Below are 20,735 nucleotides of genomic sequence, written 5' to 3'. Positions count from 1 at the left end.
AAACTGCTTATGTTTGTTTTTTCATCTGTAAGGGAAAGTTAGCGGTTAGTGGTGCGATGACTGGTGATTTAAATTTTCTTGATTTCGTCTTGTAGCTTTCAAACGTTGCATAACAAACAGATACTATTTTTATAATGGGGAAAATACTAAGTTATTTGTTAAAGTTCACGTTCCTCTCTCTTTTAACTGGGTTCTCGGGACGGGCCAGCTCTCTCTTGCCCTTCTCTCTGGGCTCTCAGCCCCTGGGGCTCCCAACCATCCCCCGCCACTGCCCGCCCCGTCTACCCCCCTGCTGTAGGAGGCGGCGGGGGCGGGGGCGTGGGGGGCGGATGCTCTCCCGCCGACCCCCCCGGGCCGAGCTCCTCTCGTTTGGTTCTGTCGCCTCTCCCCGCATTTCTCTTTCTCCAGTCTCGAAAATGTCACTTTTCTGGGCCGTCCTCGGTCTTCACCCTACAATGCTTTTCTAACCAAAAAAGGCTGGCACAGAGGGCCCGTGGCTCGGCTCGCGGCGCCAGCGCGCCCCCCTTCGGATCGGGTTCCCCAGGCGCGCCCTCCGGAGCCGGGCCCAGCTTGGCCCCGCAGCGCCCTCCCCCGGATCGGCGATTCCCCGCCCGGCCAGGTCAGGGCCGCCCCGCCGCGCCCCGCCTGCTTCCGCCTTCCGGCGGGTCCTGGACTCTGCCCTGCGCGCGTGTGCCCGGCCAGTCATGGCTCCGCTCCGTTTCTCGGCCAACGTGTCGTGGCTGTTCCCCGAGCTCCCCGGGCTCCCCGCGAGGCTCCGGGCGGCCGGCGGCTCGGGCTTCAAGGCCGCCGAGGTGGCCTGGCCGTACGCGGAGCCGCCCGAGGCACTGGCGCGCGCGGCGCGGGAAGCGGGGCTGCGGCTGGTGCTGATCAACACGCCCCCTGGTGCGCCGCGGGGTTGGGGCGGGGGGCTCCGGGAGGCCCGGGAACGCGAGCCGGGTCTGAGGCCTGTTCTCTCCGCAGGAGACCGAGAGAAAGGGGAAATGGGGCTGGGGGCCGTGCCCGGGAGGCAAGCGGCCTTCCGAGAGGGGCTGGAACAGGCAGTGCTGTACGCCAAGGCTCTGGGCTGTCCCAGGTATCCTACGCTCTCCTCCACCTCCTCCTCACCTTGCCCTGTCTGCTCCAAGCCCCTGCCCCACGTCTGGGGTCTCGGAGAACGGAACGCCAGGTTGGAGAGGTTCAGAAGTCCGCGCACTGGCCCTTCACTCTGCCAGTCCCGGTCCTTTGTCAATTGCCTTTTGTATTTGTCCTGTGTCATTGTGTTCGCCACACTGTCATGCAGGGATCCCGTGCCAGGACCTCTGACCAGGGAGATAGAAAGTAAACACAGGGAGTGATCCATTGAGGGTCAGTTTATGGCAACTGTCTGGGATTAGAGGAAGCTTCTTACAGGTAGTGATGTTGAACTGGGGCTCAAAGAAATGAACACGCGTTTGCCTGATGTAGGGAGCACGGGAGGCAAGGGTGCACTGATCAGAGGCAAGAGAAGGCTTGGGGCGCTCAGCAGAGTTCCTGAGGCTGGAGATGGGGCCCTTTGGAGCTGGGTGTGGCCAAGAGATCGGGTGATGGCAGGAGGAGGTGTTAGAGGCAGAGTGGGGCAGATCAAATGAAGGGCAAGGGGGTCTGAGTGGTGGGGGCAGAGCGCAGATGGGAAGGATCTAAGGAACAGCTGCAAAAAGTGGAGAGGAGCAGCACGGGATACTTAAGGGAAGGGTCAAAATACCTGCTAGAAAGTGAGGCTGACCCGCATGTTATAGCCCCGAAGACAGGGGCCACTGGAGCGCTAAATGAGAGGTCTCTTAGGCGGGAGGATGGTACCTGGGAAACGGGTTGGCCTCAGGCTGCCACAGGAGGGCAGGTGACAGCCCAGCCAGCGGGGGGTAGGGAGGACAGCTGGAGGGGCACTCAAGGAGCCACAGGAATGAGGCCCTGCTGCTGTCAGGATGGCCTCCCCAACCTCCTCCAGTGCCTCCTCCCCCCAGGATTCACCTGATGGCTGGCCGAGTGCCCCAGGGGGCTGACCGAGCAGCAGTCAGGAGTGAAATGGAGACCGTTTTTCTGGAGAACCTGAAGCATGCAGCTGGAGTTTTGGCTCAGGTGAGACCAAGGACAGATAGAGCCTCAAGAGCAAAGGAGGCAGGAGGCGGGGCACTGGCCCAGCTCAGAGGGAATGGGGACGGGCTTCACCAGTCGTTGGCGGAGGGGGCAGGAAACTGGAGCAGAGCTCTGTTCACGGGTCCGCCGTGGTACTAGGAGAGCCTCGTGGGACTGCTGGAGCCCATCAACACCCGCATCACCGACCCCCAGTACTTCCTGGACACCCCCCAGCAGGGTAGGACGCAGCCCTGTGCCTCCCCCAGTCCTCTCTGAATCTTGTGCTCTCCTTGGGTTTCACGGCCCCCTCCCCGGTTTCTCTCCCAGCGGCAGCCATCTTACAGAAGGTCGGAAGACCCAACCTCCAGTTACAGATGGTAAGTGGAAGAAAGGAAATGCTTCTCAGAAGGCCCAGTGTTCCCCACATCTGGGGAGAATGGGGTGAGAGCAGGGGGGCTTGCAGGGTCTCTGACTAGTGTTCTCTACCCAGGACCTATTCCACTGGCAGATCATGGACGGGAACCTGACAGGGAATATACGGGAGTTCCTACCCCTCGTTGGTGAGAGGGGTCTTTTTGCTCCTCCTTGTCTGCTGTGCTCCCACCCCTTCAACACCCCCCCCCCCACCGCTTCTGCCCCTCAGGCCTCAGGTGGAGCCTGAGCCCCCCACCTGCCGCCATCTGTGTCTAGGGCATGTGCAGGTGGCTCAAGTCCCAGGCCGGGGGGAGCCTAACAGCCCCGGCGAGCTGAACTTCCCCTATCTGTTCCAACTGCTGGAGGATGAAGGCTACGAGGGCTTTGTGGGCTGCGAGTACCAGCCTCAAGGTGAGGGGGCGCCGGGGCTCCAGGCTGGGCCTGGGGGAAGGGAGCTCTGGACTGACAGGTATTGGACATGGCTGCTCTTCTCCTCACGGGCCGAGATGCCACCACCTCCCTCTCTCCTCAGGAGACACAGCCGAGGGCTTGAGTTGGCTTCGTGCATACTGGGACAGGCGGGGCCACCCTCAGGCTGGCCAGTGAGGGCCTGCCCTGCACCCCCTGGTGCCTCTGGGGGACAGGGCCCAGAGCGGCCTGCATCTCCTGCATTAAAGACCACCTGCTGAACATTGTCCCATGTGTGTGTTATTGGGCAGTAGGAGGACACACAGTGTCTAACCCCTCGCTCTCCCGGGGCTGCTTCCCGCCTGGTGAGAAGGGAAGAGAAGGGACGTCCGGCTCACGCTCAAGTGCTCCAGTCTCCTGCGCACACGGGGGTTTCTGAGTCTACTTCTTCATTTACACACCACAGACCACAGGTCCAAGAGCTAAGGGACTTGCCTGTGGTCACAGGGGCTTCAGAAGCAGAGCAGGCATTGGAACCAAGGTGACGTATCTCAGTGGCAACGTCCAGTAATTATGTTCAAGTGGGAAATGAAGACCAGAGGGCTCAAAGCAGGGCGGGGTGGCTGCTGGCCATTGGGGCCTTGGAGGCGGTGTTCAGGCAGAGGAGCTCTTGGGTGAGCGCTTGCCAACTGCTGTGAATTCCTGGGACTCCACCAGGTGAGTAGGAACGTGGAGTCCCTTCCTGGAAGGGCCCAGGGGACTGAGAGGAGATGGGCACCTCAGGGAGTTGGGCTACCCCTCCGAAGCCTGGCTGGTCAACAGTGGCAAGTGCTCAGGAGGGTAGCTCCCACCGTGAGGCCAGGGCTGCAGACCCGAGATCTAGTCACAAAGCTTCTGGTGTCCCCTTCAGTCTGGGCCCAAAAGGGCTGGTCAGTCCTCCTTCAAGTGGGCAAGCTTCCAGACCCCCATGGTTCAAGGATGGTGCCATTCAGTGGTCTGGTCCTCAGAGGAGGCGGGTCCAGAGGGTGAAGCAAGCTGTGTTGATGACGGACTCGAGGTGGTGGTAGGTGGACACCAGCTGGGCAGGGGGGCTCTCGCTGTCCTGGGGCTGTACTGGGAAGGGCTCTCGGAAAACCACTGTCAGAGACTGTGGGGAACACGGCAGGGGTGCAGTGGTGAGGTAGGCACAGAGGGCAGGGTTCCCCAGCTTCCCTAGGCTCTAGGGGAAGCCTCCCGCTAGGCTGACACAAAGCCCCTCACCCATTCTTACCGTCTTTCCCAAGTGGGAATCCAGAAACACCAGTACAAAACAGTCTGTAAACTTCTGATTCAGTACAACCTGCAGTGAAAGACAAAGTGACACGGGGAGTACGATCTGTGTCATCTGACGCAGCATCCACCTTCCTTGAGGGCATTCTGGAAGTGGGGCTGGTCTGAGGAAGGCCTGCTCCCATCACCACACCTGAGCCCACCTGCATTCCAGGCGCCCAGGACCTTGTCTCTAAACTGAACCTCCGTCCTCATCCTCGCTGGTTCCCCGTCAGCCCAACCAGCCTCCTCAGAATGAGGGGGAGGCGCCTGACTGGAAGGCTTCAGAGCTCGTCTGTCTAGAGGCCCTGCACAAAGCTGGCACGTTGAGAGTTCTCTACCCTTGGCACAACTCCCCCTTGCCTCCTGTCCTTGGTCTTGCATCGCTTTGACCTCCCCTCGGACTAACCCCCTATATCTGGCTGTCCCTTTGCTCAGCTCAGTGATCTCTTCCAAGTGATTCCTTCTACTCCCAGGCTTCAGTGACCACCTGTTCACGTAGCTGTTGCTCAGGTCTTTCTCTCCTGGGCTCCGGTCATCACCCATCCACAGGAGAGCCCCCATCGGCTCACACCCCCCCCAACAACCGTAGCCTTACCAACTCACCTCAGTGTCCCGGAAATGCCCCTTCAGGCCCTGAAACTCGCCTTCCTCACAAGCATTGTTGCGGGACCCCTCCCTATGGACCAGCGCCTACTTTTTTGGAAGTCTTCTTCCAAATCTCTCCTCCCTACAACCACTGCTCTCATCAGGCTCACGTCTTCAGTTTCTTAATCCCCCATGCTGTCTGGCCGACACCTGAGCCTTTTCCCCTCTACCTGGCCCAGGTAGTGCTTTTAGCCTCTCGTGTGCCCCTGGGGATTAGGCTAGACTTGCTCCCTCAGCAGGTTGGGGCTGGGGCCTGAGAGCCTGCATTCTGGCAAGCTTCCAGGTGTTGCCACCGCCGCCAGTGTGACGACCATGCTTTGGGTGACGAGGCTTTAAAGCCCCAGAGGTCCTTCTTGGGAGTCAGCCCCTAAGGCTGATGAGGTTCCAGACCTTAGCCCTCAGGATCTCTAGCAAGACGTGTGTTTTTGTGAGGTTTTAAGGTCAGAGCTCCAGACTGCTCTCATGAATCCTATGTCAAGGCTCGGTGCTCAGGGCTTTCAAGCCCTGATTTCACATGGATCCTGTTCCACCTAGGCCTTCCCGCCAAAGCAGACCCAGCTGGGTTGGGGCTCCTTCAGGGACATGTCATCTCTCTGATGAGGCCTTCGGCTACATCTCCCCCTTCAGAGAAGTCTCAGGGAGACTTACCAGGTATTGAGTTCCCAAGTCTGGGCTCTGGAAATGACGACAGCTCTGAGGAAAACGGCTTAAGAGAACTTTGATCAGGCTCTGGTACCAGGAGACCGTCATAGACAGGAAGCAGTCCTAGGGGAAGGTCCAAGGGGCTGGATCTGCTGTCCGAGAGCCACCTGAGAGCTCTGCACCCTCCACCCTGGCTGCTGCCAGAACCCCTAGTATCCAAACCGGCCCCTTCTAGAATGCATGGCCGCTTACCAGCTGGGGGTCAATGTCCCCAATGGATTTGGCATGAACTGCTTCCAGGAGCTCCTCCAGCTCTGCCAGAGCCAGGCGCCCCCCAAGCCGTAGCCGGTCAGGCCCCGGAGGCTCCAGCAAGAAGAGGCGCTTCCAGAGTGTGTCCCGACGGCAGTGGCCTCCAGCCAGCCGGACCAGCTGAGCCAGCCGTGCCCGCGCCACCCCCACCTCTGCAGCCAGCGGGGGGAACAGGGGAGTCGGTCCAGGGGCCAGACCAAGCCCCGAGGCCTCCCCAGGGCTACCAGCTGAGCTCCCAGGAGCTTCTGGCTCAGGGGGCAGTCGGGGTGGCTTCCGGAACCGGCGCATGTCTGCGGTGAGTCTGGGGAAGAGCTCTCGTTGGCTGGTGAGCACCACGAAGAACTGCAGCCTGGGGTGAGGACGGGGTAGGAATGTGGTGATCAGAGTGGGACACAGAGAAAGCAAGGGCACTGGGAAGGCTGGGCCATGAGCACATTTGAGGTAGGGGATCTGCTGACCGCAGAACGTGCCGCTCGGCTTCTCCTTGCTCTTCAAAGGGTGCAGCACAGTGACACACCAGCAGAGACACATCGAAGTCGTCCTGGTGACGAAGCCCCTCGGAGTCCAGGTAGGAGCCAGAGCTGTATGGTGGGGGTGGGGAAGATGCCAGCCCTGAGGTTCTAATGAAGCCACGCCCATCCAGTCTGGCTCAAGAAAACTTCTCTCCCTACTGCCCCGGGGCAGGGAGCGGGCCCTGACCTCAGCCAGAGCACATACTGGTGCCCCCCACACATCCAAGTTCACCTGTTCCATGCTGATACCAGGGCATATTCATTATGCTCTGGGCCTCCTGGCCGGGCCATCCGCAAGGGCTTCATGTGGTAGGAGCTGGCGTGGTCAGCTACGTAGTTGTACAGCTGGTGGGCAGCAATGAGTGGTGTGGACAGCTCCAGTGTCCCTGAGGGGTGAGTTATAGGAGACGCTGAGCTTGAGACAGACATACTGAACAGGTGGGACGGGAAGACAGACATCCCTAAGGCTCTGGCTGTTATTCTGGGGGGCTCCTAAGGTCCTGGGGAACATAGAGGTGGGCCCAATGTGGCTCAGAATCTAAACTTTGATGGGAAACACCATGAAGAACTTCAGAGAAAGACAGAAACCAGAGACACAGGGATATGGTCCAAGTGACATGAGGTGATCAACAACATGGGATAGGATGGGACAGGAGAGGCGGAGGTCTGGCCCCAGGAAGTGGTCCATCGGTCCAGGTCTGGAGACCCCATGGGGCCTAGCTCTGGTTCACCGGCCTGTCCTCTGGCACCGACCTTGGTAAATGTGATTGCGGCCAAAGTGGGGCCCGTCTGGGTGGTGAGCCAGGAAGTGCCGCAGGAAGGTGGTCAGGTGGTAGCCGTGCCGCAGCACCAGGTGGGCGCCCAGCACATGCTGGTGCACGAGGCGCAGGTGGAAATCATAGCTGAACGAGTGCACGTGCATCAGGTCTCGAACCTTGTCGCACTCCTCTGTGAACAGCATGGACAGCTGGGGAGGGGGGCGGGGCACGGGTCAGGACCTGGCAGGCCGCTTGGCACAGTCCCATTTCTCTCCCTCTTCCCTGGGAAGCCCCTTCCGCGGGAAGCCCCCCTTTTCATACTCCCTTTTTCATACCTGAAAACTATAATCGTTTTGACAGATGGGCCTTTGACTACCCGAGTCCGCCAAAGTCTGGCCCAGATCACGGATGCAAAACATACTTGCTTAGTGCCCGCCAGATACTTTTTGAGGTGCTAGGGAGGGGGCGGACCTGGCCCTCAAGGAGTGTCCGTTCTAGCGGCGGGCAGACAGGGTGGCCAATGTTAGGCCTCAGACAGGAGGATGTAAGACGTTAGAAGACAATGTTATGCAGAATCTAGCCAAGTGCCAGTTTTGTGCAGGTGGCCAGGGGAGGCCAGGCATGGAATGCACTGTTGGGAGTCTCTCCTGGTTCCTCCCATGTCTCCAGCTTGACCTTCCCATTCAACTACCTGCTCTTCCCAGGACACTGCATGTTCTCTTCACACTTTTGTACCTGCTTGTTCTGTCTGCCTGGAACGCTGTTCCCCCTGCTTCCCAAATCTGGCTAGCTCCTACTGGTTCATAAAGCGTCCTCTGGGACACCCTGCCAAGGCTAGGCCAGAGTGGACCTCCTTTAACTGATCTGTGAATGAATGAATGAACCATGGAGGGAGGAAGAAAAGAAGGTGGAGACACGGAGCTGGTGCTTCTCCTGATGGAAGCCACCATCACTGAGAGTGTGTCAGATGCTGGACCCGTGGTGCTGGGCTGGCAGGATCTACAGACCCAGGCCCACGAAAGCAATGGGTGCAGGAGTTATAAGGAAAGGAAAGAACTGGCTGTCAAAGAAACTACGGACTAGTGGTCAGAGTAGCTGTGTGGTCTTGGCTGAGTCACAACATCTCGTGTGAGACATATTAAGCTCCCTTATCCTCATACGAAGTAGAGATCTTCGTAAAGTTAGAGAATGTGTGGTAAACTGAATGGCCCATGGATTATGATGATCATGAGCACTAGGGTGGAAAGAGCTCGGGATGATTGTGAAGGAGGGAAGAGGAAGAGAGGAAGGCCGGGGGGACGTAATTCAGGCTCAGGGGCATTGATGATGTCACTGTCGGCGATGGTGCATGATGGTATGTTAGCTGAGGGCTCCCGGCCACAGAACTAGATTTCAGCCTCAGTCCTGCCACCGACTAGCACGTTGCAGGGGGCACGCACTTAACCTCCATGCATGCAGGTCCCCTTAGGTGTACAGGCAGAGGAAAGCTCTCCTCTCTGCTGAGCCTGCATACTGTGCACTTGGCAACAACAGCAACAGTGCAGCAATTTCGGTACGTAACACAGGGCCGGCGATTACACAAGTAGGGGCAGAGAGAGGCTAGCTGGATGGAGATCAGGGGCAGGAAGCTACAAGGACTTCAAGGAGCTCTAGAGAGTCACGGGGCTGGGTCATTTCCGCCAGCACAACAGCAAAGTGAGAAAGTGTACCTGCCCATCCAGAGCTCCTTTGGAGCACTCTGGCCCAGGCAGGTTTCTGAACGTAAGGTCACCATGCTTTTCTGGGTCACCTTATCCCTTGAGGGCTTTCTAGGTGTCCACACTCAAGTCAAAGGCAACCATCCATGGGCTAGATGTGAGCTATCCAGGTATGAGGAGTCAGGCAGACTAGGCCCAGTCAGATCCTTATCTCGGAAACAAAATGAGAGGCACAAAAAAGGCACAAGCTCTCACGCGACATGTCTGGTGACTGAAGGAGCTGAACTAACTCAAGTCTAGAGGGCTTCAGGTCCCTGACATCACTCAATCCTGACTCATTCTTAGCAGTTCTGGGAGCTGGCCCTGCCCTGAGGCAGACAGACACGAACATAAATAACCGCCAAATGCCAGGGGTACGCTGTGTGGCTGGGAACTCTGGTCCTCATTCTATGTGTTAGTGGCGATCCTGACAAAGCCTGGCTATTTCCAGCTCTAGATCAGGCCAGGACTGCCCGTGGCACTGACGTCCCCATGTGTCAGATTACCCACTATGTTCAAAGGTCATCACTGATCATCTACGTTATGAACTGATTATGGTACTGGGCTCCTGTCAGTCCCACAGTGACCACAGGACCAGAGCAGCCACTGTGCTGGACTGCCTTCTGCCTCTAGCGCTGCGGTGGAATATGGTCTGGCCCACTGACAGAGCGAGGCTGAGGGGTGGATGACCCAGTCATGATGTCGGAATGGCCATAACTTGGCCACTCCACAGCATTAGATCCCCACTGGCCCAGACTAAACCATCCTAACTAACTAACCTAGACTAACTAACTAACCCAGACTAACTAACTAATCCTAACTAACCCAGACTAACCCCACTGGCCACAGCACACTGGGGATGCACTATGCCTGAGACCTTGTATTTCTCCGGCCCCACCACATACCTGAGAGTTGACAGCTTGCCCCATGGGGATCCGGGAACATTCTAGGGCAAACTGTTTGACACAGAAGTAACAGCCCTGGAGAGAAGGTGAAGATGAGATCAGAAGGATAAGAGATAGGTGGGTCCAGCTCTCCCCACTCACTGTTCCTCCTGCTCACCTGAAAAGCCAGCTCCATGAGGATGATGCCCCCGGGCAGTGCACGCTGCAGGTGGTAGGTGGTGACTGGAGAGCCGGTGCTCTAAAGAAAGGAGAAACACTAGGGATCAGGGGCAAGGGTTGGGGATTCACCAGCCTGGAACCAGCAGGGGAGTCCTTTGGGTACCAATGTACCCCTGGCATTTGGTGGTTATTTATGTTCCTGTCTGTCTGCCTCAGGGCAGGGCCAGCTCCCAGGACTGCTGAGAATGAGTCGAGATTGAGTGAGGTCAGGGACCTGAAGCCCTCTAGACTTTAGTTCAGCTCCTTCAGTCACCACGCATGTCACGTGAGAGCCTGTGCCTTCTTTGTGGCTCTCATTTTGTTCCCGAGATAAGGATTTGGGTCAGTGATTCGGCTCAGTGACACCTGGGGCTGGGGCCCCATTGATTATACTGCCGGGGAAGGTACACGACGATGCACTACCTTGGGGCTCCCATCAGTCTTGGTTTTAGGGCAGGAGAAGGAGCCTCGACCTTCCGTTCCAAGGATGGCCATGGCCCGTAGCCGGCTGGTGCTGCAGAAAAGAGGGGGAAAGAGGATGAGGCAGGCCAGCGGGGGAAGTGGTCTGGCCAGCAGCCCCATGATCACTTTCACGGGCAAGCGACCTGCAGGAGCTGAAACGGGACTGGAGAGGGAAAGGACCTGCTTAGGGTATCATGTTGGGGAAGCGGCTGGGACTGGAGTCCAGGTGTACACCGTGGGGCAGCTGCTGCTCTAAGGGGAAGCTGGAGGAGTGCTCCACGGTGGGGTGGAGAGCAGGCCCCTTTCCACTGGTGAGAGAGGGGACAGGTTAGGGCACAAGAAGCTGCTGGGACTGTTTCAGGGCCCCCTAGGCCTACTCAACTCAATGGTAAGGGGAGAAGAGAAGCAGGAAAGGTACTGTGAACCAGGAAAACAGCAAGGGCCAGCAGGATGCACTCATTACATCAGGAGCTACAAACCACCAGAGCGCTTGCTGGCAATCGGGTTGGACGGTGAGGTGGGGTGTGTGAAAGCCTCTGGAGAAAAGAAATGTCTCATTTGATCCTCAAGGAAATTGGAACAAGACTTTGACAGTGATTGGTGAGATTGGTGAGAGAGGAAGGCCTGACTGTAAATTTGTCTCTGGAAACGTATTTTTCATCCCAGTGTCTTTTTATTTTATTTTTTTATTTTTTTTTAAAGTTTTATTTATTTATTTGACAGAGAGAGATCACAGGTAGGCAGAGAGGCAGGCAGAGAGTAAGAGGAGGAAGCAGGCTCCCCGCTGAGCAGAGAGCCCGATGTGGGACTCGATCCCAGGACCCTGAGATCATGACCTGAGCCGAAGGCAGCGGCTTAACCCACTGAGCCACCCAGGCGCCCCCCAGTGTCTTTTTAAAAAAAATAATTTTTGAGAGTGCCTGGGTGGCTCAGTGGGTTAAGCCTCTGCCTTCGGCTCAGGTCTTGATCTCGGGGTCTGGGATCGAGTCCCACATCGGGCTCTCTGCTCAACGGGGAGCCTGCTTCCTCCTCTCTCTCTCTCTCTCTGCTTGCCTCTCTGCCTCCTTGTGATCTCTCTCTGTCAAATAAACAAATAAAATCTTAAAAAAAAAATTATTTTTTTAAAAGTAGGCTCCATACCGAGTGTGGGGCTTGAACTCATGATCTGAAGATCAAAACCTGAGCTGAGATCAAGAGTTGGACACCCAAGTGACTGAGCCACCTAGGTGCCCCTACTGTCTTTTGTTTTAAAAAGGAACCCAGACTTTTGGGAAGAGCTTCAAACTGAATGGAAAGTATGGAAACTGAAGTCTCTCAGAGACACTCCTTTAGGGGGACCCACTGGGAAGCAGGTAGAGTTCCTTCTCAGGCCCTGATGCCCAGAAATGAGAGGGGTGGGGTCCCAAAGGATAAGGCCTGTCCTCTCTTCCTAATGCCCGGGAGAGGGTGGGAGGTCTGGGAGCAGGAGAGCTAGTTTCAGAAACGCTCAGGAGTTGGAATTGGCTCTCTGGGCCAGGTGGTGTCCCAACTAAGGAAGTACAACTCGTACTCAAAAGTAATTGTGTGCAACACAAAGAGGGAGGTTCCATAGCCACTGGGAAGGGGCTGGAGCACAGACTCTGGAGGCTCAGATGTTGAGAAAAGCATAAAGCAGGGGCCACAGAAACAGGAATCTGAGATTTGATACAGCACAGGAAGAGTGGCCGTGGCTGCATCACTGTGCTCCGGGGAGCTGCAAAGCGGTGAGAGATGAGTTGCCTGCTTCCCAACACTGAGACCTGTCACGACTGTCCCAGAACGGGCTGGAGGACAATGACGCAGGTGGGCCTGGCACAGGGGTCCCTCGTGAGAGAGGCTAACTCAGCAAGGACAGGGCTTCCTGGGCCACGAACCACATGAGATACCCGGAGAGGCCCCTGTGGTGACCAGGCCAGGAATCCTTAAGGCCCAGATCCAGGGCATGGAGGTACACAGCCCATCAGTGTGTAAGCCATATGTGTGCATAGCCGTGTGTACACCTGGGTGGCTGGGAGGTTTACAGGCCATGCCTGGGGCCCGTGGGAAGGCGACCCTGACCCTTGTGGTTATCCTTGGCCCGGTGGGGAGGGACGTGCAACAAGGCCCACAGGGCTCAGAGGGAGCCGGGGCGAAGACAGCAAGGGTGTGTGGGGCCGTGTCCGCAGCAGCAGAGATGGGGAGGGTGCTCACCTGCGGGCCGGGGAAGGGGGCCGCAGCGGGACCAGCACGAAGCCCATGCTCTGTAGATACTGCACGTACTGCTGCAGGAAGGCCAGGCTCAGCTCCTTCAGCCATGGCTCCTCCCGGGCCCCTGGCGGGGGCGCATCTGAGGACTCGCAGCTGGTGGGGGCCTCCCGGCTCCCAGCCCCAGACTCGGGGCGATGGCGCCGCTGGGGGAGTGGAGATTAAGGCAGGCTCTAGCTGCGGTCAACCGCACCATGGGGGTGGAAGGAGGTCCCGTGGGAGAGACCCAGGAGTCTGGAGCCTTACCTGGCCCTCGGGGGGCCCAGAGGTATCGGGGGGCCCATGTAGCCAGGCAGCTGGGTCGAAGAGCAGGGCCGTTGCACAGTAATGTACCAGGCGGGACGACTGCTTCAGGGTCTCTAGCTCTGCAGCCTGGGGAGACGAGGTGGTGAGCACGGGAATGGTGGCCAGGGACGGGGTCCCAGGATGCTCAGGGAGGACACAGGCTCGAGCCACTCACACTGATGGGCATGCTGGCTGGGGCAGAACGCTGCTGCCATGTCACAAACAGGTTCTCCATCTTCATCTGGCGCTCCAGCTCTGGTGGGTGCAGGCATTAGTAATGGCCCCCAGGAGCTGTCACTCCTCTCCTCCCACACTCCAGGGCCAGGGCCCTCACCTCTGCGCTCCGCCATCTTGATCTCTAAGAACTGTTGTCCATGGTAGGTGACGGGATCAGGGGGTCTGGGCACAGGGCCGAGAGAGGAGCTGGGGCGGGCGGCTGTGATATCCCTCAGGGCCTCATCAAAGGGGAATGTGTCGAGGGGAAGGGAGCCCCCACCCCGAGAGGAGGCACTCAGCCGGCCCTGTTCGCGGCTCAGCGGGGGGCTTGCACTCCGGATGAGGGTCTCTGCTTCCATGGTTGGCAGGAGGAATGGGTTTGGCTCCTGAGAGAGATGGAGTGTCACGATGGGTTCATGGCCTTTGCCTTCAGACCCTCTCTCCCACCCAATGGCCTCCTCTCTCAGATGTTCCCTCCCTACTATCTCTGCCCTCAGTCTGTCCCTCTCCTCTGCTTCCTGGCTGGCACCTCCTTCAACTAATCCCTTAGGAATCAGAACTAGAGGAGGGAGCCCAAGCAACAGGCACCTTTTCGTCCCGCACTGGGAAGTCCAACTGGCCACAATGATGGAAAAGCCCCAGCTTCTGGCTGAGGAGGCAGAATATGAGGTGGGCGCGTGAGTTCTGCCACTGCACGAGGCGAACCAGTGCCCGGCCCAAGGCCGCTCCCAGGTCTGGAGCCCAGTTGTAGGTCAGCAGCTGTAGCTGGAAGTCAGGGGTCAGGGTCAGTGACATCACTGAACTCCTTCTCCCACCCAGCCCCTGGCCCCCCATCTACCTTCTTGTCCACGACCTCCAGCAGCAAGAACCTCTGCCGGGGAGCGCTTCGCCCACAGCTCCCGTCGCCTCCTGGCTCAAAGCGCTGCACAGCTTTGGCAGCTAGGGGAGGAATGCTCAGTTGAGGTCCAGATGTAGATCCCCGTGAGCCCACCCTGTTCCCCAGAACTCTGAACTCACTCCCTCTGGGCCATGCCCTCACCCTGCTGGGTTGGTCTCCTCCATTGCAAGAAGTTCCTTCCCAGAAGTAGCAGGTGCCGTTCCGTCGCTGGGCGCGGCGTTGGGCACAGCTGTCCAAGGGAGCAAGGACTGAAGATCTCTGGCTCTGAACCCCTGGAGGGAGGAAGGGAGGGACAGAAAGCAGACCATCCATGCACAGACCCATTCCCTGGCTATCACCTCCCAGGCCTAGCCGAGCTTAGCCTCCAGCAGACCCAAACTCACAAATGCTGCTCAAAGATACGGACACTGGTATCTCCGGTCATGGAGGTGACCAGAGTCGTGAACTCAGAGAGGACAGATGGAAGAAGGAATCGGGACACCATGTGGGTGGAGCTCCTGGACACTGAGGCACAACCTGGAACCGGGGGAGAGAGGTCACGGTGGAGCTGTAGGTTGGGGACTAGGCCATGGGGTTGAGTACAGGTGAGAAGGGGCTGGGGGTCTCACCGATCTGAACCATAAACTCCATCCAGCGCTGAGTCACGCGAGCAAACACAGGCTGCAGGATCCCTACCTCACCCTCTTCTAGCTGTGTGGTCCTGCGTCTGAGGACACATCGGGAATGAGCCTCACCTCCACATGGGACATGTGTGTGCTTACACAAACCCAACACCTACCTGTGAGTTCACCCCCAACACAATGATGCAACATCATAATACACACACACCTTTGTCTCTGGGCTCCAGAATCTGAGCCTGGTGCCCGCTCAGTGCCACCTGGAGTCCGAACACTTTCGGTTTTGTGACGCCTCCGGCCCCGGGTGTCTTCTGGCCGATCCAGGACAATGTCATCGGTTGTTTTGGGGGAACCCAAGTCCCCACATTCTGTTTTACTCTGGGGGCAAGGCAGTGAATGAGGAAGTGCTGCTGGGAAGAGGGATGGTGTGGAGGATGGGGGCATCGTGAACCAGTAATGAGAGCCTGCGGGGCTTGGAGGCCCGGGGCAGGCCCAGCCTCAGGCAGCACTCCGCTTTCCTGAGCCCTGGCACCCTCACTGGTGCAAGCCTGACTTCTCCTGTGGGCACTCCATGAGAAAAGGGAAGTGAAAGCACTTGCTCAGCTGAGGGTCTCTGTGTCAGAGAGACCCTGCCCTGCTGCATACCCTAAAGGGACAGAGTTGCTTTATGTGACAGGCTGTCTGGGGCAAGGTCTACGGGGGCAGTAGGGGAGCCAGGAGACAGGCAAGAAGGCGGACGCCAACTACATCACCTCTTCCCGTCCTCTCATTACCAGCATATCCCAGAAGCTACGCCGGCTGGCTTTGCTGGGGGCAGTCACGGGCTCGCCAGGGCCAGGGCCAGGGGGAAAGGTGCTAGCTCGGCCTGCAGGGCTCTTGGTTTCCAATGACCCGCTCTGGAGATTTCCTGTGACATCAGACATTACAGACTCTTGTCACTGTGCCTATTTCAGACAGCCCAGCCCCGCAATAGGTATGACAGTGACTTGCCCCTTATTCCACCTGTCAGGCAATGGTGGCGTATGCATCTGAGAGCTACGTGTTTGTGTGAAGGGAGTTCCGGGTGCAGTATCCCTCTCGAAATGGGGGACCAAGTGGGTGTGGACCCTTCTGCTGGCATGTCACCTTGCTGACGCAGAGAAGATACAGGACAACTGTGTATTGAATGTGTACTTTGGAGGGAGCCTCTGCGATGCCATCCCGGAGCCCCACCTTTGCAAGCTCACTAGAGACCCGGTCTTGCCTGGGCCTGGCACATACTCTGGAGCCTGCGTACCTGGAGACACGTCCTCAGTACACAGGGAGGCTGGCAGTAGCCGCAACTCCATGACGGCGTCAGCCAGGGCCTGGCGGGCCGCTTCCCGGAGCTTCTCCTCCAGCTGCACGATGCTGATATTCCCCTTCTCCCACACATCCAGTCGAAGCCGTGGGGCCCCGTTCTGAGCTGGGGGAAAGAATGGGGATGACATGAGGGGGCCTCTGGTTCCCAGAGCATTAACTCAGCACCCCCTCTGCTGACCCACCTGAAGAACCATCCGGCACAGTCGGGCAGCGAGTGACCTGGGTCAGTTGCTCAAATTCCTCCTCTTGCAGTGGGTCTAGGGGCCCCGGAGAGGAGGGGGGCCAAGAGGCCAGTGAGATGGGGCTTCCTGCTTCATCCACGAAGGCTAGAGTGATGCAGGCGACCCCTGGGTAGAAATTCAGAGAAAGGCTCGGGTCCGAGACCTCCAGATCGCCCTGAGTGGCCAGGCTGGGTGAGGCCCCCCCCAAGCCTCGAGGCAGGAAGATGCTCTCGCACGCTCAGCAGGGGCATGGGGCTGCGCCCTGCAGCGTACCTTTGCCGCCGGTGCCCTGTCCACCAGGCTTGTTATACAAGTAGATGTCCAAGTCGGGGAGGCCGCCCTGTGGTGGCAGCGGATGCTGAGGAAGGAAGTACCACAGAGAACTAAGCCCAAGTGGGCGGACAGACAGAAAGCATCAGGGGATGGTGTCCACGGTGGGGAATGGCGGACAGACACGGCTGGGAGCGCAGGAAGACATGGGCAGAAAATAAAGGTGGAGGGGGTGGGGGAGGCAGTGGTATATACATGTCCACAGGGCAAGGTCACGTGCAGTGCCCGCAGGGAACAGTTCCACAGTCGGGGGGAGAGTATGGAGAGGGGCCCACCCTCACCTGGAAGTGGTTGCGGCTGTTGCTGTCCGTGTACTTGGGTGAGTGCAGGAAGATGAGCAGGTTCTGCCGCAGGTACCAGGCCAGGGCAGGAAGCCAGGGCCTGCAGGAGGCAGGGAGGGCCAGGTGCAGCACCTCGGAGGGGAGGCTGCCAGGCGGCTGGATGAACTGCAGAGAGGGGAAGGGGCATCAGAGCCGCACAGGGAGAGCAGAGAGCAGATGGTCCCTACACCCAAGCCCTGGAGGGCCGTCGGAGGCTGGGAGGGAGCTGACCTCCACATCAGCGGGTGTCAGCTTGCAGTTCCGAACAAGCATGACTGTGATGACATCCAGCGTGGCCTCGTCCAGTCGCCGACGCAGCACCCGTACTAGCTCGTCGGTAATCTCAGGACCTTGACACAGCCATGGCAGGAAAATGGAGACCCTGGTAGAGGATCCAGCGACTCCCCCCAGCCTGGCCCTTGACCCCTAGACTCGAACATTCCCCCACACACTGGAGGCAGCCAGCACTAGGTTCTAGTTCTGCCCAAGTTCTAGTTCACTGTTTGACTATGGACAAGTAAGTGCCAACTCTCAAAGCCTCAGTGTCCTCATCTCTAAGATGAAAGTAATAATAACATCTACCTCGTACTTAACAGCCTTAGCCCAAGACCCCGTACATGTTAAAACAACTGTAAACATGAACAGCAACATCCAGTTGCCTGCTGGATACCTCACGCTCACCATCTCCCAAACCAAACCTATGACCTTCAACCCAAACCCTTGATCTCCAGCCAGTGGAGCCATCAACCACCCAGTCACCCAGGCTAGACATCCTGTGTCAGCTTTCACGGCTCCCCTTCCCCAAGCTGCATTTCAATCAGCTAGAGGACCTATCCTCTAAACATCTGTCTGTCTGTCCCACCCAGCTCCTGCTTGAGGGAAACCCAGAGCACAGCATGAGCTACAGTAGAAAGGTGCCAACAGAAGACTTGGGAGGATTCTGGAACCTCCTCTGGTCACTCCCCAGCCCCCTCCGAGCAGTGCTTACCTGCCTGTCCTACACCATGCACCAGAAGCTGGATATGCCTGTCCACTTGGCCCACAGGACGAGCAGCATCAGAACTGCGGCTAGAAGCCATGTCCAGGGGAGACCGAGGCCCCTATAGGGAAACTTGGTTAAGTGCCTGGCTCCAATGGGCAAAGTATGAGGGGGAGCACAGGGGCCTCGGGGTGGGGGTGATACGTGCCGAGGCCTCCTCAGAGTAGATGGGCTCCTGGCTTCGGGACAGAGCTAGGGAGGGGGGCAGTGCATCGCCTTCCCATGGCCGGTCGCTGCAGGATGTCTCCAGGAGCCTGGGAGAGAGTGGCACAGACTTTGGACATAGCTCTTTGGCCACCATCTTTGATCCCTGCTCTACCCCCTATTCCCAAGGCCCACGTACCGCAGGTAGTACACAGCCTTTGTTGCTCGTTCCTGATAGACAAACATATTCTTCCGGTTCACCACAGAGAAGGCATTGAGCACGGAGCGCAGGGCCTGGATGGCTGTGGGAGTAATAGTGGCTCAGGACAGCCCCTTCTCCAGATTCCCTCCCCCTCCACTTGCCTCTCATGCCCATCACACACCCCGAGAGACCCCCATGCTGGGCCCCATTTTCAGGCGTGAATGGACTCGAATCACGGTTCCCCACACAACGTCACAGGAGAAATGGCCAGGGACAAACTGCATTGTGGCGGCTAGGTACCCTCGGGGTGCACAGCTCTCATCAGCAGCGTAATCTGGGGAGAAGGGAGAGAGTGGATGAGAGGCAGGACACGGCCCTCTGCCTTTGCTACTTCCCACTTATGAACTGGCCTACTTGTCCTTACTCCCCAGGACTCCTTGGCCCTATCACCCTGCAGGGGAAAGACGGTCATTTCAGGTAACAAGGCAGGACCATACTCTTCGGAAACCAGGTCACAGCACAAAGGCTCTCAGGCAGTTGTGGAGGAGGAGCTAGAAGTGTCAGGTGAGGCAGAGCATGAGAAAATTCTGAAGAATTTTCTGAAGACACTCCGGCTGTATACTAATATGATATATAACACACACCCTATCTGTGTACTCACATGGAGGGGCAATGAGAACCCCGTCAGATAGGATAGGAGGATAGGATAGGAGAGCTGATACACACCTGCAGAGTCAGGGCAAACGCTGTGCTTTGTAGGACAGCTGACCCAAAAGGACTCATAGGGCAGGAAAGCAGAATGCAAGAGCCCAGGGGCACAGTCCAGAGCCTGGTCTGACCCTTTCCAGCTTCCCAGGTTGAAGAGGAGCCCCCCAACACGGCAGAGGCAGCCATCTGGTTTCCCAGAGAAGCTGCTGCCAGATGTGAGCCGTGTATAAAGCACACAGGAGGTTGTCTGAAACAGAATGCTGGTTGCGGAAGGCTCCAGCAAAATCACGTGGAGAGACTATAATGAGGAAGGGCTGTCTCCAGGCTCTGCCCGGCCTTCCATTACACGCTGCTAGAGGCACTGGCAACAAAGGTGTGTGGCTGTCCTATCTCGTGCTCAATGTGCAGAAGACGCCATCAGACCCTGGGAAGTCCGCTAATTAGGGGAATGGTGCTTTGATACAGAGCGCGTCTCGGGATGTGCTGAGACGTGACGTCCGGGATTGGTAGGAACGTTCACCTACAGACTTGCTGAGACTATTAAAAACAAGAAGTGCTCTGATTTTCCTTTTCAACCAGATGGGAGAACTGCAAAGGAATGACATCATTTGGCTTTCCCCTCTGAGCTGGGCTGAGGGGTCATCAGGAGTCAAAGAAGAGAGCGGAAGTGTCAAGACTTCCATTAACATCTTGAGTAGAGTATCGGGCTTCCTTATCACAACCAGAAATCTCAGGAAGCCCAGAGGGGTCCTGTGCCTGCCTATCAGGAGGGACAGCTGATAGGAAGGCAGATCCTCCTACCGGGCCTTAGGCTCCTCCCCTCTGATCTTCTCCCACCTGTGACCTGGCCTACTCGCCCACTCCTCACCCAAACACCGTTCCTCGGCCCTATTACCCAAAGGGGAAAGATGGTCATTTTGGAAAGGAAGGTGGGGTGAGCAGAGGCACGGCCTTAGGAAGACAGGTCACAGCCGGTGCCCCTTCCATGGTCCCTTTTCTCCTGTGTTCTTTAACGCTTCCTTGCCTCTTGGCTCCTTCCCTGTGGAACACAGATGTGCTCGAGTCTGCCTTGTTGTCAAATTCCTTCCTTGTGTGCTTGCCACACTACATAAACAAGTGGTTCTCCTCTGCTTCACCTGTGTAAGATCCTCTCACTTCTGTCTCCTCTGGCTCCTAATCCCACTTCTCTGCCAACACTTTCACTAACGACACTCGGGAACTCTCAATGGCTAAACCCAGTGACCCTTTCCTGTCCTATCCTCCCTGCTCTCCTGGCACCGGTGACCAAGTCACGGCGACTCTGCCCTGGTCTTCTCACCCAAGCACGGACACAGGAAGGGCAGCAGCAGCCCGGGAGGGAGGCTCCTGGGTGGGGTCTCACCATCACTGGGCAGTGGTGCCCGCTGACGGGAGTGGAAGGGGGTCTCACTGCGCCACAGATCTTCTTCGCTCTCGGCCACCAGAAGAGAATTACACACGTGACTGTCATGGAGGTCCTGCAGAAGCAGCCGCTGGGAGAAGGAGCCGGGTATCAGGGAACTGAAATATTTCTCAAAGAATTGGTGGCAGTGGTCAGGGGTGATCAAAGGCCAGAGAAGATGGTGGTTATCATAGGGGGTCAGCGATCAAGAGAGCATCAGTAATCATGGGGGGGTCAGAGATGCGTCCTACAGTCACCGGGCTCAGGGATCTGAACCCCAGGTTAGGAACACTAGATCCTCTTCTTTGCCAGAATCTGTT

At 57.7% G+C, this 20,735-nt stretch overlaps 2 protein-coding genes across 3 annotated transcripts in view; one reads left to right on the top strand and one right to left on the bottom strand.

Annotated features, from left to right (window-relative positions):
- Window positions 1-640: 640 nt before the first annotated feature.
- Window positions 641-3,216, top strand: HYI (hydroxypyruvate isomerase (putative)). The gene is made up of 8 exons (XM_004740578.3): window positions 641-903; window positions 982-1,093; window positions 2,001-2,115; window positions 2,272-2,350; window positions 2,440-2,489; window positions 2,603-2,672; window positions 2,803-2,937; window positions 3,059-3,216. The coding sequence occupies exons 1-8, from the start codon at window positions 705-707 to the stop codon at window positions 3,130-3,132; spliced, it is 834 nt and encodes a 277-aa protein (XP_004740635.2). The 5' UTR covers window positions 641-704; the 3' UTR covers window positions 3,133-3,216.
- The window catches only part of SZT2 (SZT2 subunit of KICSTOR complex), a 52,648-nt gene continuing 35,125 nt past the window's right edge, over window positions 3,213-20,735 (bottom strand). Inside the window, exons 42-72 of one of the 2 annotated variants that reach the window (XM_013044798.2) lie at window positions 20,377-20,506; window positions 18,469-18,621; window positions 18,285-18,387; window positions 18,090-18,195; window positions 17,891-18,002; window positions 17,134-17,252; window positions 16,864-17,028; window positions 16,526-16,610; window positions 16,214-16,378; window positions 15,967-16,134; window positions 15,464-15,597; window positions 14,902-15,068; window positions 14,682-14,779; window positions 14,457-14,589; window positions 14,215-14,345; window positions 14,014-14,114; window positions 13,764-13,940; window positions 13,294-13,561; window positions 13,135-13,214; window positions 12,921-13,046; window positions 12,621-12,820; window positions 10,374-10,464; window positions 9,910-9,990; window positions 9,753-9,827; window positions 7,107-7,320; window positions 6,586-6,739; window positions 6,300-6,422; window positions 5,785-6,190; window positions 5,539-5,655; window positions 4,205-4,273; window positions 3,213-4,081 (exon numbers count right to left, since the gene is read on the bottom strand). In XM_013044798.2, the coding sequence (XP_012900252.2) occupies window positions 3,938-4,081; window positions 4,205-4,273; window positions 5,539-5,655; window positions 5,785-6,190; window positions 6,300-6,422; window positions 6,586-6,739; window positions 7,107-7,320; window positions 9,753-9,827; window positions 9,910-9,990; window positions 10,374-10,464; window positions 12,621-12,820; window positions 12,921-13,046; window positions 13,135-13,214; window positions 13,294-13,561; window positions 13,764-13,940; window positions 14,014-14,114; window positions 14,215-14,345; window positions 14,457-14,589; window positions 14,682-14,779; window positions 14,902-15,068; window positions 15,464-15,597; window positions 15,967-16,134; window positions 16,214-16,378; window positions 16,526-16,610; window positions 16,864-17,028; window positions 17,134-17,252; window positions 17,891-18,002; window positions 18,090-18,195; window positions 18,285-18,387; window positions 18,469-18,621; window positions 20,377-20,506 (4,395 nt within the window). In that variant the 3' untranslated portion in view covers window positions 3,213-3,937. Of the gene's footprint in view, window positions 4,082-4,204; window positions 4,274-5,538; window positions 5,656-5,784; window positions 6,191-6,299; window positions 6,423-6,585; window positions 6,740-7,106; window positions 7,321-7,446; window positions 7,606-9,752; window positions 9,828-9,909; window positions 9,991-10,373; window positions 10,465-12,620; window positions 12,821-12,920; window positions 13,047-13,134; window positions 13,215-13,293; window positions 13,562-13,763; window positions 13,941-14,013; window positions 14,115-14,214; window positions 14,346-14,456; window positions 14,590-14,681; window positions 14,780-14,901; window positions 15,069-15,463; window positions 15,598-15,966; window positions 16,135-16,213; window positions 16,379-16,525; window positions 16,611-16,863; window positions 17,029-17,133; window positions 17,253-17,890; window positions 18,003-18,089; window positions 18,196-18,284; window positions 18,388-18,468; window positions 18,622-20,376; window positions 20,507-20,735 lie in introns of those variants that run through there. The other variant, XR_006601734.1, reaches the window with a different exon arrangement.

The sequence above is a fragment of the Mustela putorius genome, unplaced genomic scaffold (genome assembly GCF_011764305.1).
Source record: "Mustela putorius furo isolate JIRA1106 unplaced genomic scaffold, ASM1176430v1.1 tig00003853_pilon_pilon_pilon, whole genome shotgun sequence".
Classification (NCBI taxonomy): Eukaryota; Metazoa; Chordata; class Mammalia; order Carnivora; family Mustelidae; genus Mustela; species Mustela putorius.
Note: the sequence above shows the minus strand (reverse complement) of the source record. Positions and strands in the feature narration are given on the sequence as shown.

What these genes read in the sequence shown, in the direction of transcription:
- HYI (XM_004740578.3), top strand. Translation starts at nt 705, where the DNA reads ATGGCTCCGCTCCGTTTCTCGGCCAACGTGTCGTGGCTGTTCCCCGAG. An exon ending in CCTGGACACCCCCCAGCAGG is followed by an intron (nt 2,351 to 2,439) that starts GTAGGACGCAGC and finishes TTTCTCTCCCAG; the next exon opens with CGGCAGCCATCTTACAGAAG. An exon ending in GGAGTTCCTACCCCTCGTTG is followed by an intron (nt 2,673 to 2,802) that starts GTGAGAGGGGTC and finishes ATCTGTGTCTAG; the next exon opens with GGCATGTGCAGGTGGCTCAA.